The sequence below is a fragment of the Silene latifolia genome, chromosome Y (assembly GCF_048544455.1).
Source record: "Silene latifolia isolate original U9 population chromosome Y, ASM4854445v1, whole genome shotgun sequence".
Taxonomy (NCBI): Eukaryota; Viridiplantae; Streptophyta; class Magnoliopsida; order Caryophyllales; family Caryophyllaceae; genus Silene; species Silene latifolia.
Window position 1 is genome coordinate 52,306,851 of NC_133538.1, and position 17,905 is coordinate 52,324,755.

At 36.9% G+C, this 17,905-nt stretch overlaps 2 protein-coding genes across 2 annotated transcripts; both read right to left on the reverse strand.

Annotated features, from left to right (window-relative positions):
- Positions 1-1,866: 1,866 nt before the first annotated feature.
- LOC141628031 (uncharacterized) lies at positions 1,867-3,165 on the reverse strand. The gene is made up of 3 exons (XM_074441219.1): positions 2,599-3,165; positions 2,095-2,487; positions 1,867-1,998 (listed from the first exon to the last, which is right to left on the reverse strand). The coding sequence occupies exons 1-3, from the start codon at positions 3,163-3,165 to the stop codon at positions 1,867-1,869; spliced, it is 1,092 nt and encodes a 363-aa protein (XP_074297320.1).
- Positions 3,166-4,290: 1,125 nt separating this feature from the next.
- Positions 4,291-5,160, reverse strand: LOC141628032 (uncharacterized). Its single transcript, XM_074441220.1, has one exon. The coding sequence runs from the start codon at positions 5,158-5,160 to the stop codon at positions 4,291-4,293; it is 870 nt and encodes a 289-aa protein (XP_074297321.1).
- Between the last annotated feature and the right edge of the window lie 12,745 nt (positions 5,161-17,905).

The following is a 17,905-nucleotide window of genomic DNA, read 5'->3' on the forward strand; positions in this document are numbered from 1 at the left end:
CTTTGACCCATTAGCTACACCCAAATTTAGCCTGCCAGTCAAGCTAGTTTAGTGTAATTCTTGTGGTATATCGTTCATTGATGCGAGTTTGGCTCATTCCTTATTTGTACGGAGTTGGTAGAAAAAGAAAGAACATGGAAATAAAATGAGAAAAGAAACGTGGAAAAAGAAAAAAGAAAAAAAATGAAAAAAAATAAAAAAAAAAGAAGAAAAACGTGAATACAAGAAGAAGGAAAAAGGAAAAAAGATGTTGAGTTGAGTTTGAAAAATAAGGAGATCGTTTGTGCTTATCTCTATCTTGTGACGGTCTTACTCCTCCGTTTTATTCATATCTTTTGAGGAGATAGTGTATTAGGTAGTGAGATTTATGTCAAAGAAGGGCACTTGTGTTCGATTTCTAGTCAGTTGAGAATTGGATAGTTTTAAATGGTCTTGTTTAGGGGCTAGCTTGACGCTTTACCTCCACATTTCCATAATCTGCTTTGCCCTTTCTCACCTGTAACCTCAATTTCCCATATCATTAGTAAGCCCTCGGCTGTCATGGACATTGTTGGTTGGAATGTATGTATGGTACGTGAATCGTCTATCATTTTTGTTGCATGCATGTTATGTGGGTCGTAGTTTAGGTGAGCGACTATATTTCTTTCTCTCTTACACTCATATGCTTACCCTTTGCTTCATGAGAGAAGAGTGACCCATGAGAGTCCGATTTTAAAGGTCTTGCAAGGTTGATGGTTCAACTTTATTATTAACATCCTACAACACGCTTGCGTTTGACTGTTTTGCTATAAGTGTTGGTTTGCCTGCATTAAATTGCTTTAAGTGGGCATTTGTAGCTAGCTCTAAGCTTTCTTTTCCGTTCCATTAGTTTGCATCTAGTTTTCTTGGGGACAAGCAACGGTTTGGTTTGGGGAGATTTGATGCGTGCATTTTATATAGGTATTTCGTTCTTCATTTGCACGCATTTCTATGCATTTTGTGTAGTGTTTGGCTACAAATGTCCCCCGAATTGTCTACTTTGGTTTGTCTTATATTATTTACAGGTATAAAATGGAAAGGAGCATAATCAAGCTTAATACATGTCCCTATGCATGCATTTAGGAGATGAGTTGAGTCGGAGCTTGGAAACTACTAGTTGTGATGCACAAAGAAGTAAGATAGCTAGGCGAGCAAGGGAAGAACTTCAAATTACTAGTGCCTAATTTGAAGAGCCATATCTCTAGTTTTATAACTTATTTTCAGGTGATTCTAATTGGAGATGAAAGCTTGTCCTCTTGGATTTCCAACGCTACCAAAAATGCTTTGTTTGCCCAAGTAACAAAGAAATGGCAGCCGTTTGAATTTCAGTGCGCGAAGTAGGAATTGTGCGCTGGAAACCACTCGATCGAGTACTATTGTGTTCGATCGAGTAGTTTAATTCCACGATCGAATTGCTTATTTTAGAAAGTGTTCAATGGAGTAGGTTTTCTACTCGGTCGAGTGGTTTTTCTATAAGTTACTCGACAGACGAGTTTTAAAGTACTCGATCGAGTACTTTCCTATCTGCCGCAAGGTTTTAATTCGTGTTTAGGTTATCTTTTGTTTATTTTGACTTCCCTATATAAAGGAGGTCGGGATAAGGTCATAAACACACTTTTACATCTCTTATCACATCTTATATACTGTTTGACTCTTAATCTCTCCTGCTACCTTGTTCTTATTACCGGATTCTAAACTTCTGTAACCTTTCTTTTCTCTCTTTTATATTAATTCTCTTTTTTTTTTTTTGGTGAAATGTGAGTGTATAGATATATATATTTCAAAAAACTTATCCAATTACAAAAGGACCAAAAAGCTTTCTACAAATAGAAACAAAAAGTATTTCTATTAACAGAAACCAACCCAAGTCCTTGCATCCAACTCAGTTTGTCCACCTCTACGATCAGTAAATCTGCGAATTTGTTGTTGGACCACCATCTTCATCCGTTCTGCCACTATCACAGGCCTCATAACACTGAACTGAGTTCGAGCATGATTACGTTGAAACCAAACTGTGTACCTATAGCAAGACAGCACCATAGCTAGATATTTTCATTTCATGCTGCTGCCAGAAACATTCAGCAGCTCACTATCAGTGGGGAAAGGACGTTCAATCCAATCATCAACATATTTCTGAACTTGACAACTAAACTTACATTCAGTGAACAGATGCTCAATAGTTTCAGACTGTTCAGCACATAGGACACACAAGTCATCCTGACAGCATCCATAAGTAAAGAGTTTAGCTTTAGTATTCAGGCCACCCTGCATTATCAGCCAAGAATTGAAGGAATGTTTGGGCACATTCCATTCATTCCAAACTATTTTTGTCCAATGCTGAGTAGGAGTTGTTCCCATAAGCCATTCATATCCATTGCCAATTGTATAACCTTTTTTATGAGGAGCCCAACAATTATCAATGAATCCATTCTTAAGCTGCTCCTTCACCTTACATATAGTCTTCCAAGTCTAAGTAGAGTCATTTGCAGGGGTATAATCATTCTAGTTCATTCCTTTGAGATAAACACTATCTATCCATTTAATCCAGAGCCTGTCAGCCGTCACATATAACCAATTCACCAGTTTTCCAACTGAAGCAATGGTCCAAGTGCTGGCTTTTTTAATTCCAAGTCCTCCTACAGATTTTGACATGGTTACTCTGTCCCAACCCACTAAAGGAACTCTATGGTATTCAGTGGAACTATCCCACAGGAAGTTCCTGCATATAGCCTCAACTCTCTTAATAGCAGCTTTAGGAATGACAAACATTGCAGCCCAGTAGTTATACAAAGTGTTAAGCACTGAGTTTATAAGTACAACCCTACCAGCATAGTATAACTTTTTAGCACCAATACTTCTGATCCTTATCACCATTTTCTCCACAAGACTGTTGCACTCTTTCTTTGATACTTTTCCTAGCTGAATTGGAACCCCTAAATACCTAAATGGCATTTTTCCTTCCTGAAATCCAGTGACTGATAGAATATCAGTCTGCAAGTCCACATTCATACCATTAAAAAAGATTTCTGACTTTGCATTGTTCATCTGCAGACCTGGTGCATTAGAAAAGGAAGTGAAAGCTATAACAAGGAGGAGAATAGAAGGGGCATCTCCTTTGCAAAACATCAGAAGATCATCAGCAAACATGAGGTGAGTTAGCTTAATTCCTTTTCACTGTGGGTGATAATGAAATGGCCATCTGGCTGTGGCATAGGCAATGAGCCTTGTCAAATAATCCAAACAAATAGTAAAAATAAGAGGAGAAACTGGATCACCCTGCCTGAGTCCCCTCTTACTCTTGAAATACCCAAAGTTACTTCCATTCAAGACCAAGGTATAGGAAATAGTTGTTATGCAAGCCATCAGGAGATCAATAAATTTGTTAGGAAACTTCAGTCCAACCAAAAATTGTGCCACAAAGTCCCATTCTACAGTATCATAGGCTTTTTGCAAATCAACTTTGAATAAGCATCTGGGAGATACATTTTTCCTAGAGTATTGATGTACTATATCCTGGCATATCAGAACATTCTCAATAATGGACCTACCTTGTACAAAAGCCCCTTGACTTTCATGGATAAGATCAGGCAATACAAGGGCAAGCCTATTGCATAGAAGTTTAGAGATAACCTTGTAAAGTACATTGCAGCAGGCAATGGGTCTGAACTGTTTAACTGATGTAGGTCTCTCACACTTAGGAATCAAGCTTATGTTTGTTGCATTTAGTTGAGTTAACAGTTGACCTGTATTGAAAAAATCTTGAATAGCCTCAACCACATCACGTCCAACCAAATCCCAGGAGTCCCTAAAAAATCCACTTGAGTATCCATCTGGACCAGGGGCTTTATCAATAGGAATGGAAAAGACCACCTGTTTGACCTCCTCAAAAAGCACTGGCTTATTCAGAATAGAGATGTGTTCCTCTGTACAAAATTTCCCAAACTCAAGGACTGCAGGCCTCACATGCTCAGTTGCCTTTCTACTACCAAGTATTCCATTATAATAATCTAAAAAGGCATCCTGAATACTCTGACTTTCAGTACATACATTCCCTTGCCGATCCTCAATCTGGATAATAGTATTCCTGATGCACTTTCTCCTTATGCTGGCATGAAAATAAGCTGAATTGATATCCCCATCATCAGTCCATTTAATCTTAGCTTTCTGTTGCAGAAAACTATATTTAGCCATGGTTAAAACTCTAAGATTCACCATAGCTTCCCTCTCCCTGGTGATAAGAGAAGAATTCATAGGGTCACCCATAATTTGACTCTAAATCTCAGCTAAAATCAGTTCTGCCTCCTCAGTCTTGACTTCAATATCAGAATAGCATTCCTTGTTCAGACCTTTTAACACATTCTTTAATCCTTTCACCTTCTTAACAATGCAAAAAATCCTTGTGCCATTCATAGTGTTACCCCATACTTCCTTGATCCTAGGAATAAAACCAGCTGCACTCCCCCACATATCAAAGTATTTGAAGCTCCTAAACTTTGTGGCAGCCAACTGCTTATTAGAAACAACACAGGGATTGTGATCAAGGAGTCCTTCAGGATGGAAATGACCCACCATTTCTGGATACACACTTAGCCAATCATTATTTACTCGAAATCTATCCAGTCTACTGTATTTTCTATGTTCAACATCTTGCTTATTCGTCCAGGTATAGAAAGCCCATGTAGCTTGTATATCAATCATCCCACAAGCATTCATGCAGTCAACAAAAGCATCCATATCCTCATCTCTAGTCTGCCCTCTTAGTCTTTCTTCAGGATTTAGAACAGTATTAAAATCTTCAGCTAGAGCCCATGGTCCAGTGCAGGTAGTGGCAAACTTATTCAAACACCTCCACAAGTCAATTCTATCCTTCACCTCATTAAAAGCATAAATCAAAGTTAAAAGAAAGCTTTTCCCACTGACTTTAACAGTAATCTGAGCATGAACAAACTGAGGATTATACTCCAGAACATGAACATCAAATAATTGTGGTTGCCATAACAGCCACACCCTTCCATCCTTATGAGTATGACTATTAGTGGTAATACACCAACCATCAAACAGATTGAGAGCTATATTAGTCACATGGCCACCATTTATTTTAGTCTCAAGCAGGCCAAAGAGACCTACCTTCTGATTATTCATAAAAATTTTAACTACTTTCTGTTTATTAACATTATTAAGACCCCGCACATTCCAAAAGCCAATATTATTCATGAGGCACAGGTTGGTTGGGAGGGTCACCAGTTTGCTTGATACTACTCTGTTGTTGTTCAATTGCATCCAAATCTATTATTTCATCTTCAGAGTCACTGTCACCTGTCTCCTCAGGCTGCTGTACAGTGCGACCTTGAATAATTGGACTTGCTAGAACAGGGAATTCAGTCTCTGAAAGTTTTGATGCAACCTTTGGCAGAGGTCTCCATTCCTTTCAAACCACAGGCTGTGTTGGTTTCATTGATTGAGGCTTCCTGCATTCATTTGTTTCATGCCCCATGCCTTTGCACTTCAGACATATACTAGGCTTCCAATCATACTCCACTTTCACCTTCAGGAGATTACCATTCTCATCTTTAAACTGCACACTAGTTGGAAACTTATTCCCCACTTTCAATTCCACCATCACTCGTGCATATCCCAGTCTGGTTTTTGCATCAGTAGGTTGATCAGTCCTAAAAAAAGGCCCTACCGAAGCAGCTATTTTAGGAAGGCACTTCCCCCAAAATTTGAGAGGTAGACCATATAATCTTTTCCAAGCAGGCACCACCTTTCCCTCCTCCTTGAGAAGATCCACGTCACTCTGCCATGGTTTAACCACTAATGGTTTATTATCAAACATGTGATACCCTGCATTAAGGACTTCATCTTTCTGTTGCATTGAGTTAAATCTTACTAGAAAAATCCCATTAGGCAAAAACGAAATCTTATCAATCCCATACTTACTCCAAATTCTATGAACAAATCCCTCCAAGACCTCCCATGGTGGGTTTGCACCTAGAACAAAGCATACAACTGCCTGATTCCAATAGTCAACCTCCTCCTGTACATCCTCAGGAGAAAATTGCAATATGTTCTCATCCAGAACAGTCACGGGTACATCTATCTTATCAGAGGTCTCTACTATATTCTGAACATTCAAAGTATTATCAATAGGCTTCTTACCACATGTTGTTATCCATTGAACATTCTCTGTTGGCTCCTCAGCATCATCAAAAGATAGGCCAGGAACCTCATTGACTTCATGCATGGGCTTAGTACGTAACACTTCATCATCAGAAGGCCCCTGTTTTCCTCCTCCATTACGGCTATTACTTTCTTTCTTTTTAGAACTTGGACGTTTGCTACTAGCAGATTGCGTTTTCCTTGATTTAGTTGCAGAGTTGCGAGCCATAATGAAGAGAAATCAAGCCCTAACAATGGCAGAAAGTCGTCTTTTTTATCGTCTTAAAATCGCCTGTCATTAGGGTTTCTTCAATTTTATTATTGTTTTATATTAATTCTCTTTTTCTTATTCCTTCATTATGTTGGTTCTTTCTTCTTCCTTCTCTTTTGCTTTATTCATTATTATGTTTAGCTAATTCTCCTGCTAGGATTTAGGGGATTCAATGAATTGTTGTTAGTTGCTAATTAGGTTTGCAGATCTGTTGCTTAAATCATGTCTTTGTTGTTAATCACTGCATATAATTATTCTTGACAATTTGAGTCAACGCAGATAGGTACGAAATCATGGTACACCTTGACCTAGACCGGAAGGTTGGAATAGGTAAGACCTGCAGTGAAAATTAGGATGCTTTAGTGAGGGCAGAAGCTAAGCTAATAGTGTCTTAGGGTGAACTGAGACCGGAAGGAGATATTCGTTGCCCCTTAGACCGATACAATTGACTGATCTATGACCTTTGCTGCAATTATTTGACATTCATTGATGACCTGACAATCCTAGCTCTCTCTCTCTCTCTCTCTCTCTCTCTCTCTCTCTCTCTCTCTCTCTCTCTCTCTCTCTCTCTCTCTCTCTCTTTATTGTTAATCCCTTTATTTTTATCACTCAATTTCTCTTGCCACCTCTCTTAGTTTAGAAATCATATTCAAACCCCCGTTACTCTTAGACTAATTTAAAATAGATAAATCTCAGTTTCGCCTCCTTGTGGAGATCAACCCTACTTAAAGCTAGCTTCTGTTAGGTAGTACTTAGGTATTTATTTTTGGTACCTGACGACGGTATCATTTGGTTTATAGTGGATGTTAGAGGCGGTGAGTGGAGGATTTGGGAGTATCATGTTTGGTTGTTGTTGACAGGCTAAATCGGACACTTAATCAAAGATAAACCAATAGGCCTAAACTAATGCAGTAGAGAAAGTCGGGATCGTATCCACAAGGAGACAATTGTGTTCTAGTTGCTAATTCTATATCTGTCTAATTACAAATCTGGGGGGTTTGATTGTTTGTTTGCTAAACTAAAGTAATGAAAGAAAGAGAAATTAAGAACAAAGAAAAGAGTCTAAATATAAGGAGAGAAAGAGCTAGAATTATCGGTTCACCATGATCTAACAACGGTCAAGGTAAGGGTAAAAAATCGGCATAAATACGGTCTGAAGGGTAGTAAAAAGGTCCTTTCTGTCCGCTATTCGCCCTAGAATGCTTCTAAAATGCTTTCTCTCTTATTAGGGTATTCTATTGTTCGTAGCAGCTCTCACTCTCTCTAACACCCCCATTTATTTAGGAGCCTTTAGCAAGACATTCCCAAATAAATAGGACTATTACCATCTCGGTTTCACGAAGCAGTGAATAACAAAGATAACAAAGCAAAGTACTTTATATAAAATAATCACTAAAGGACTTATTATAATTGTCAAACTGATTAAATTAAATTATAATAATACAATTTACTACGTAGCGGAAATAAATAAAATTACATAAATACTTTTAAGTCAAACTAACGTGATCTAGACAACAGCTACAATCTAGGTCTGGCTCACGTCCCAATGCTCCCAAGTCCCGCTAACTCAAAACCTGTTATCTTAAATCCGCTCCCCATTTAACCAGAAATATTAAATGGCTCACCACAGGACGCTATCAATTAAAGCAAGCATCATTTTATTTTTACACAACACAAACACAAGCACCCGTCAACCAATGGTTGAGTAAAATAACTAACAACAATAATTAACAAGAATTATATTATAGTGCATGTTATGATATGATATGCAAATGCAAATACAGCTGAGCTCATCACCCAAAACACTCATTCATCCCGCCAATCCCTGGGTTGGGGTATATCCCAACCGAAGTTGAGGTATCCAACATCCTACCCGAAGTTGAGGTATCCATCATCCCAACACAAGGTTAAGGTATCCAATGCTAATGAAATGCTAATGATATGTCCATAAATATTAAATAACAATAACCAATCATCCCAAACACGAAGCTGAGGAAACCAACAATATTTATCCTGTAACGATAATCCAATAACCAATGTCAACACTATACAATTCCACAATATTGAACCAATTCAATTAACCGAACAATTCCACAACTTTCCTATGATCATGTACAATTCAATATATAAACAGTTGAGTAGTTATCCTAGCTGACAAGCAAATACTCCAATAAAGCAATTCAAGAAATCAATTAAAAGTACTTTTCCACAAAACCGTCACCTAGCAATTATAATAATTATAATTACTGACTAGCTATTTACATAAAATAATAAAACTAATTATTCATTATTTATTAATTATATTTAATTATTCTATTACTAAAATTTATAATTTAGAATACTTCTCAAACTAAGAAAACCAATCCCACAACTTAACACCCAAATCCGTGTAGTAACCCTTATAAGCACCCACATAAACTCGTCTTAAACATCCTTACCGGATAACTACAACCACCTGCCACCAGCTCCACTACGAACCTCCTCAGCCGATAACCCATGTATGACCCAAACAACAGCAACAACCACCACACACGGCTACCATCTCGTGCCCTAGCAATAACCACAACACCAACCCCACCAACAACACACAACGACATACAACAACACAACCAACCTGCAACCACCACACACCACTAGCGGCCACCACCGTGGTACCCTTGACCCATGGTGGTTCCACCAGCGGCATCCCATCCCCATGCACACTCTAGCCATGTCACGGTGGTCCTAAATCTAGCAATTAAACGGTTTAACAACAAAACCAACAACAAAGACCCCTCTTCGAAACTCCATCCAGTCACCAACCAAGACGCCACCTACAACCACCCAAAACCACCCTTGTCAGCCGATACACCAGCAGCAACAGACCACCCTAAGTCTAGGTCAAGACACCCCCTCCTTCCGTGTCAATTTACACGGTGTATACAAACATCAGCAAACAATCAACCTTTCAAATTTCCGGCAACCACCACGCAAAACACCACCCTTAACCATCTACAACCACCCATTGGCGTCGACTAACCCCCCTGAGCCAATCCTAACCCAGGTCTAGGTAAGATGAGTCAAAGTTAAGGTGTTAAACCCGTGTAACCCATGGTACAAACACAACAAACCACCAACGTAAAACACCAATAACATCCCCCTTCCGGTCGGTCAACGGTGGTCAAACGTGGGTCCGGTCACATGCTGGTAGTCCACGTCAAAAGTGACGGTCACGGCAAATCCTACGGTGGCTTAATTCATAAGTTATATAAAATATAAAACACGAGTTACCTTATGAGACGGTTTTATGAAATTCTCACCTTGAGGCAATAATTATGACAAGTTCTCTTTTTTCTCCTTTCTAGCTCTCCCTCTCTCTCTCTCTTTTATGAAATATATAATATTACTATTGCTATTCCTATTAAAATTATATAATCCCGTCATTAGTCATTAACTTCCCGAGTAGTACCCAAATACACGCCTAAGTCATCACCAAGTCAAAGCCATCCCGACTCATTCATTACTTTATTATTTTATTCCGTCATACAATATATCTTACAATTAATAAATATCATTTATAAAATACTCAAATATAATTTATAGAACGTATTTTAAAAGCACATTTTAATATTTCCACCGTCTGACTAACCACTAACCAAACCTTAAGTTACGGGGTAGTACAATCTTCCCTCCTTAAAAAAAAATTTGTCCTCGAAGTTCACCCAAACTACCCAAAATTAACACCAATCATATCAATAAAAATGCTATCATATTAGCTCATACTATAAAGGCAATCACACTCATCACTTAATTGTATAGCTTATAAAATAAAGATAAACTAATCGTATTAAACACATATACGCAAAGTTATACTAAATCGCGAAACTTTAGTAGTATCACATTCTACCCTCCTAAAAAAAACTACGTCCTGAAGTATCCTAATTAATACTTTATTAAACATTACTTGTATCTTATCCTACCCCGCATTCACATAGTTAAATTGATATCTCTATTGTAAAACCCCCATTTATTTAGGATCCTTTAGCGAGACATTCCAAGATAAATAGGACTGTTACCATCTCGGTTGCCCGAGGTAGTGAATAACAAAGTACAACAAACCAAAGTACTTTAGATTAAAAGTTAGCGAATAAGAGTTTATTACAATTTAACCCAAACAAAATAAATTAATATAAAATTAATTACAACTCGAAGCGGAAATTAATTAAACTGAAATATTAGAACTATGTGATCTAGACTTCTACGTAGACTGGCCGAAATACTCACACATTCCTATGAGCTCCCAAGTCAGCTAATTCAAATACCTATCACTCAATTTGCTCCCCAACAATTAGTTCATCACAGGTATTTAACGAATACACGGTCAACCAAACGGTTGAGTACAAAACTAAACAATGTATAAAAATAGCAAAACCTGTAATAACAGATTAATATACAATTATATAGTAATCAATCCCTCACACCATCCACCTCATCACGACACACAGGCCAAGGCACAATCCACTCCAAGACACACAGTCTGGATACTCATGGACATAGAGTCCACACCAAGACACACAGTTTTAAGGACATACAGTCCATCCTCAGGTCCACGGCCCTTCCACATCCCCGTGCCTGCCCTATACAATACTCATCTCATCTCATGCCAAATAATAACTCCCAAATCCACAGCATACAATAATAATAACATACAATAAAAAAACAGTCTCAACATTATAAATTACCCAATATTATATAAGACAATGGCACAAGATAGAAATTCCAGCAAGGCAATAAGAGATCGTCGTAAACAGTTAAACTCACCCTTCACCAATCCACCACATCATACATTTAATCCATCCTTTAGCAATAACATAAATAAGACAAGAATGAGTAGTTTCCTACCTGGCAAACAATTACTCCAAAAAATGCAATCTACTAAAAGTATCCTTTAATAAACACGTTCAACAAGTCCGTCACCTATCAAATATAATAATTTAATTACTAATTATTCGATTCACTTTAAATAATTCAATCAATTATAATTTCATTACGTTAGTTATATTCTCGTATAACTATAATTACAATCCTGTTTAATAAACAAACCCGATTACCCATTAAAACCCATGTTAACCCTGTTAACAACCAACCCATGTCACCTACACAAACACGGTTTGAAACCATGTTCCACCATCCCCCCTAATCCGTCTATTCCGACACAACCAGACCACCACTGACGCCACTCAACCCAGCCACCGCCAGCCAGCAACCTGACGCACCTAAACACCCCTTAACCACCAGCCAAATCACCACCATCAACCCACAATAATGCGCCCTAATTCCCTCTCTTACCCGACATTAAGAACAATACCAACAACTCTCACAACCCTTAAACCAACACCACACCCAACCAATGGCCACCATCGTGATCTCCCTTGACCCATGGTGGTTTCACCAGTCATCGCCTAACCCCAGGTCAGGCCACAGTCAACCCATACACGATTTGAGACAAACACAGCCCCAAACACCAACAAAATACAATACTCCGGCAACTTCCGCGCAAACCACCACATACAACCACCATATCGCCAACATTAGTGTCGCCTAACCCCGCAAGTCCAACCAACCCAGTGCCAGGTCAACTCGAGTCATAACAAGGGTCATAAACCCATCTCAAACCCACACGGCCTCCCCTTTTAAGATGCCCTAAACACCAACCACGGTGGTCAAGGATGGTCCCACTGCGGTCACGGTGGTCTACGACAGTTACTAGGGTCAATGTTGTAGTCTACAGCAGCCTATACGGTGTATATACAAGTATTGAATTGAATAGTGCGATATAAATAAATTATAAGCCGGTCTTACCTTGAGACGATAACTTTTAATGAAATTCCTCTAATTTTCTCCTCTAGATCTTTCTCCCTTTGCCTCTAATGAATTATTTGTGTTTTATGATTGTATAGGTCTTATGAGGTAGGTATGACTTGCTTATATAGTTGTAGAAAGGAAAGCGGGAGGTAAATTCCTAATTTCCAATTACCTTTATTATTAATGTTTTACTATTATTATTACATATTATTAGTATTATTGTATTATTATGCTTACGTCTCCATAAACACGTGTCACTCGAGCCACACGTGCTACAACAATCCCAAATACTACTATACAACCAGTTGTATAATGAGCATTGTACAACCCTATACATTAATCCGAGCTTATGTGTAATTTTTCTGAGTTTTGTAAGAGGTTATTTTTTTTATGTTTAAGTGTGTGAATTCAAAAAATTTACAGCATAGCTCAGATTCTTTTAAACAAAACTCGAAAACTTTAGTACACAGCTCGGATTCTACATCATACAACTGCATACAACAGGTTGCATAATCTACTCATTGCTACAACAATTCTGACTCATTATTATTTAATTATTTTATTTCCGTCTTCCAACTTAATTATCCAATTTATATAATTATTAAAAAGCATTTTAATATAATTCTACCGTCTTAAATACGGGGTATTACAGTCTTCCCTCCTTAAAAAAACTTCGTCCCCAAAGTTCACCCAAACTACCCAAAGGACATCATTTAGGTCAAAAGAACCACCAACATTATTAATTAAAGATAGAAAATGTATTAAACACACCTTGGAAACTTAGGAGTATTACATTCTACCATCCTAAAAAGAAACTTTGTCCTGAATGTTCCGAATAAATACTTTATCATGCTAACAAGATTACCAACTAAAACTCCAATTTTCACCTCATGTCAAGGCATATATTTAATGATAATTTTATTAACACCATGTGAAATCATCATGGAAGCACATTAACAAGGTTCAAGAAATGATAAACAATTTCTGTAAAACTTTGGCACAAAACTTACGTTTTCAAGAATAAAAAAATATGCTGTAACTTCCAAAAAATCATTAATAAATAATCACTTAACTATGCTTTGTGCACTTATACTTTTTAGAAAATAAAGAGAGTCAACAAATCATGAGTGAAATAATCATGTCCAAAGCTCATAATTTAAATTTATAATGAATTTTACAACTTATTTGGTCCAAACAGAAATTTACCAGCAGATTGTCAGAAACTTGGGTCATCTTGCAAAAATCACCATTAAATATAGAGACGCCATGATTTAATGTGGCTTATCAATTTGAAAATATATATGAATCTTTTAAACAGTGGAGTTGCAATCATATATAAACGATAAGTACATTTTTAATGGCAAATTTTTTTTTTTAAAAAAACATGGGTCAAAAACGTGACTGTACAGAAACATTCTGACCATCCTTACCACTGTCCAATAAAACATTTATTACTCTTAAGCCGTAAATCATTTAAACACAAAACCAGCGGCATATGAAAGCTAACACACAGTGCTATCACACATAAAATGTTTGACCATAGAGGATAAACAGGCAAGATACGATAGTCAAAACAATTAGGGTAAAATCTGCGAAATTAGTCAAGCTTACATTCTTCACAATAAGGTAATTATATAACACGTCGATTTAATATTTATGCTCTAGCAATTAATTTAGCAATTATTATCACATTCTACTCTCTTTAAAATTAAGGTTACGTCCCCGTAACCTTGGTCATCAACGAAGACTAATATCTTAAAAGAAAATCTAGATATCATAACATGGTTCAGGGATAACAGTTTCCGCATATCACTAGACATGATACTACTATTACATCTGACATAAAAAATCCAATCAAGAAATAACCAATTAATCTGAAAACATTCCCATCCTCATGAAATACATTTAACAATTAACGATTTCCATCAGATACTCCCAATTTATCAAAAGTATACGGCCAAAGCCAATTCACCCATCACAATATTTACCTCAGCCTCATCCTATAACAATGTTAGAAAAATTTCCAACCAAAAAGCAAACCTAGACCCATATTAAATAAAATTCTTTTTAATCACCCATCTCTCGATATCCTTCCCCGAAGGTGTCTGGTTCAAAACTGAGAGGGCCATGGTACAAATTAAGGGTGCCTTATCAACCGCAATAAGAGGGGCACCTAACAGTTCCTACCCGGGTTTCATTTTATTATGCACATCCTACATTCATTATTGTTCATTGTTTTAGGCCCGAGGATCGTTTTGCGCTGATACCACTTTGTAACACCCCCATTTAGTCAGGAGCTTTTAGCAAGACCTTCCTAGATAAATAGGAGTGTTACCATCTCGGTTACCCGAGGTAGTGAATAACAAAGTACAACAAACAAAAATACTTTAGATTTAAAGTTAGCGAATAAGAGTTTATTACAATTTAACCCAAACTAAATAAACATAATATAAAATTAATTACAACTCGCAGCGAAAATTATATAAACTGAAATATTAAAACTATGTGATCTAGACTTCTAGGTAGACTGGTCGAAATCCTCACACATCCCCATGAGCTCCCAAGTTAGCTAACTCAAACTCCTGTCACTCAATGCCCCCAATAATTGGTTCATCACATGTGTTTAACGAATACATGGTCAACCAAACGGTTGAGTACAAAACTAAACAGTGTTTAAAAATAGCAAAACCTGCAATAATCTATTAATATACAACTACATAGTAACCAATCCTTCACACCATCCACGTCATCACGGCACACAGCCCAAGGCACACAATTCACTCCAAGACACACAGTCTAATGGACACACAATCCCTCTTCAGACACACAATTTGTATTCTCCTGGACAAACAGTCCACACAGTCTTAAGGACACACAGCCCGAACATACAGTCCCTCCTCAGGTCCACGGCCCTTCCACATCCCCATGCCTGCCCTATACAATAATCATCTCATCTCATGCCAAATAATAACTCCCAAATCCACAGCATAGAATAATAAAAATAGGCTCAACATTATAAATTAACCAATATAATATAAGACAGTGGCACAAGATAGAAATTCCAGCAAGGCAATATGAGATCATCGTAAACAGTTAAACTCAACCTTCACCAATCTACCACATCATACATTTAATCCATCATTTAGCAATAACAGAAATAAGACAAGAATGAGTTATTTTCTACCTAGCAAGAAATTACTCTGCAGAACCATATAGCTTATATGTTTATGTTTTGATGATGTCAAGGTGTTTTATATTTTATATACTTGTTGCGCGTAATCGTTTATCTAAGTGTTTTAGAATCAACTTATCTAATACAAGCAACAAAGGAGATTGTGATGAAAGTATAAAATGTCCAAGCCTTTATTCAAGATCAAACGATATGAAGATTCATTCAAGATTTAGGAGAAGACGAAGTCTGTCTAAAGATTAATCAAGCTTGGATGATGAAGTAGCCTATACTCGAAGATCTCCTTGAAAATTAGAATAGTATAGGTGATTATCTCGTAATGATAACCAAGAATGAGTTTCTTGAAATAGTAAAGTTATAGCTTTGCAGCTATAACATTACTAGTAAAAGAGCTCAATGTTATAGCTCTCCTACTATAACATTGAGATGCTGAGTTTATTATAGACGACTTATAAGGTTTCAAAATTGTTTTGAAAATTGTTTAAAGTTTATTTTAAATGTTTTGATAAAAGTATTTATATATTAAAGCCGGTTTAATGCGGAGTTCGGTTTTATGTTGAACATTGACTAGTAGTTGTTTTGGACCAACTTATGAGTTGGATCATACTACTAATTAGGGTTTCAACAAAGCCTCTCTTAAAACCTAAATTCTAACCCATATGTTGAGCTAGGGTTTGCACGCGTCACGAGGCTTATGAGCCGTCACATCTCATGTTAACTAAGGTGTATTTGGTAAAGATTTTATTCCATAATAATATCTTTGCATATCCTATATATCTTGCTTAATATATTTGTTTATGATAAAAGATATTCTTGTTTTAGGAAATCATTATATCTTAGAATTTATAGTAAAGATAATATTTGAATAGATTATATTCTATCTTTTGGAACATTCTTTATTATCTTTTAAGGCTTTTAGGAAAGAAATAATAGAAGATATGATTTGTTAACATATCTCCTATATTCGGCTATTAGGGTTTGTGTAAACCGAGTTGCCCTACTCTTTCCTTCCTATAAATACTTTACTCTTTACAACATCTAAAATAGAGACCTTAAGCATAAAAATTGAATTTAATTTTACAAAGCAAACCGTGTGTTTTCAAGCAGAAAAACCGTTTTTTATTTTTGAAAGGTCGTGTGTTTTAAACTTGTATACTCGTTCTTATTGTTATCGTTATAAGATAATAGTGCTTAGTTGATTTCTTACTTGTTCATTAACGTGAACCTTTGCAAGAACATTAGTGCTTTCTTATTAGCGTAAGTTAGACACTCGAGTATTTAACGGTACTCATTGAGTTACAGCTAGAGTTAGTTGTACGAGTTGGGTTAGTAAATTTGTAATCCGTAGAAAGGTACTAAATTTATTAATCGAGAATAGTGGATGTAGGTTTCGACTTGTGAAACTGAACCACTTCAAAAACCGTGTGTCTCCTCGTTCTTTCATTCGTTTGTTTATTTCGTTTTACATTCACTATTTGATTAGTTAAAGTTTAAATAATAAACTTTAAATAATCAATTACATACACATAATCGAAAAAGCTTTCAAAAGTTTTAAATCATCAATTCACCCCCCCTCTTGAGTATTTTGGATCAATAGACTCTTCAATTGGTATCAGAGCCTCGTGCTCTTGATTGCCTAGCCTCAAAGAGGCTGATCTATCTTGTTTCTCATTTATCTTATCGTTTTATATTTCGCTGCCTATCACGTGATAAATGGATTCCAAATATCTCAAGTGTCCCGTCTTAGATGGGAAGAATTATGGATTGTGGAAACACATGATGACTCACTATGTGAAAGGTCACGATTGGGAGTGCTGGAGGATTATCCAAAACGGACCGCACAAAATTCTTGTAGAATGCGAGGAAGGCACTACCTATGAAAAGAAAGAAGAGGACTATGTGGAGGCCGACTACAAGAAGGCCGAAAAGAACTCCAAAGCAATAAGTCTCCTGCAAAACGGAATGACTTCTACAGAGTTTGATTGGTTTTCTTCATGTTCTTCGGCCAAGGAGATATGGGATGGGCTTGAACTAGCTTATGAAGGTACTTCCATTGTTAGGAAGCACCGAATAGATTTGCTTATGCAAAAATATGAGCTATTCATTATGGAGCCTAATGAGTCCTTAGATAGTATGTCCGCAAAGTTTTCAAGCATCATAAATGAACTAAAAAACCTAGGTAGGAAATTCAGTACTGAGGACATTGCTAGAAAGGTTCTTAGAAGCCTGACTAAGAAGTGGCGTGCTAAGGTCACTGCAATGGAGGAATCACGAGATCTTGAAAACCTATCCTATCAAGAACTCGTTGATGCTCTCATGGCCCATGAAATAACTCTTAACAAAGATGACGCTGAACCAAGCCGAAATAAGAGTATGACCTTAAAAAGCGAAGAAGTTGACTCTGAACTAGAGGATGAAATTGT

Coding starts and splice junctions, on each gene's coding strand:
- LOC141628031 (XM_074441219.1), bottom strand. CDS start 3,165: ATGTTTGCTGATGATCTTCTGATGTTTTGCAAAGGAGATGCCCCTTCT. Junction 2,488..2,598: donor TTGCTTCAGTTGGAAAACTG/GTGAATTGGTTA, acceptor GACTCTACTTAG/ACTTGGAAGACTATATGTAA. Junction 1,999..2,094: donor CTGATAGTGAGCTGCTGAAT/GTTTCTGGCAGC, acceptor GCTCGAACTCAG/TTCAGTGTTATGAGGCCTGT.
- LOC141628032 (XM_074441220.1), bottom strand. CDS start 5,160: ATGAATAATCAGAAGGTAGGTCTCTTTGGCCTGCTTGAGACTAAAATA.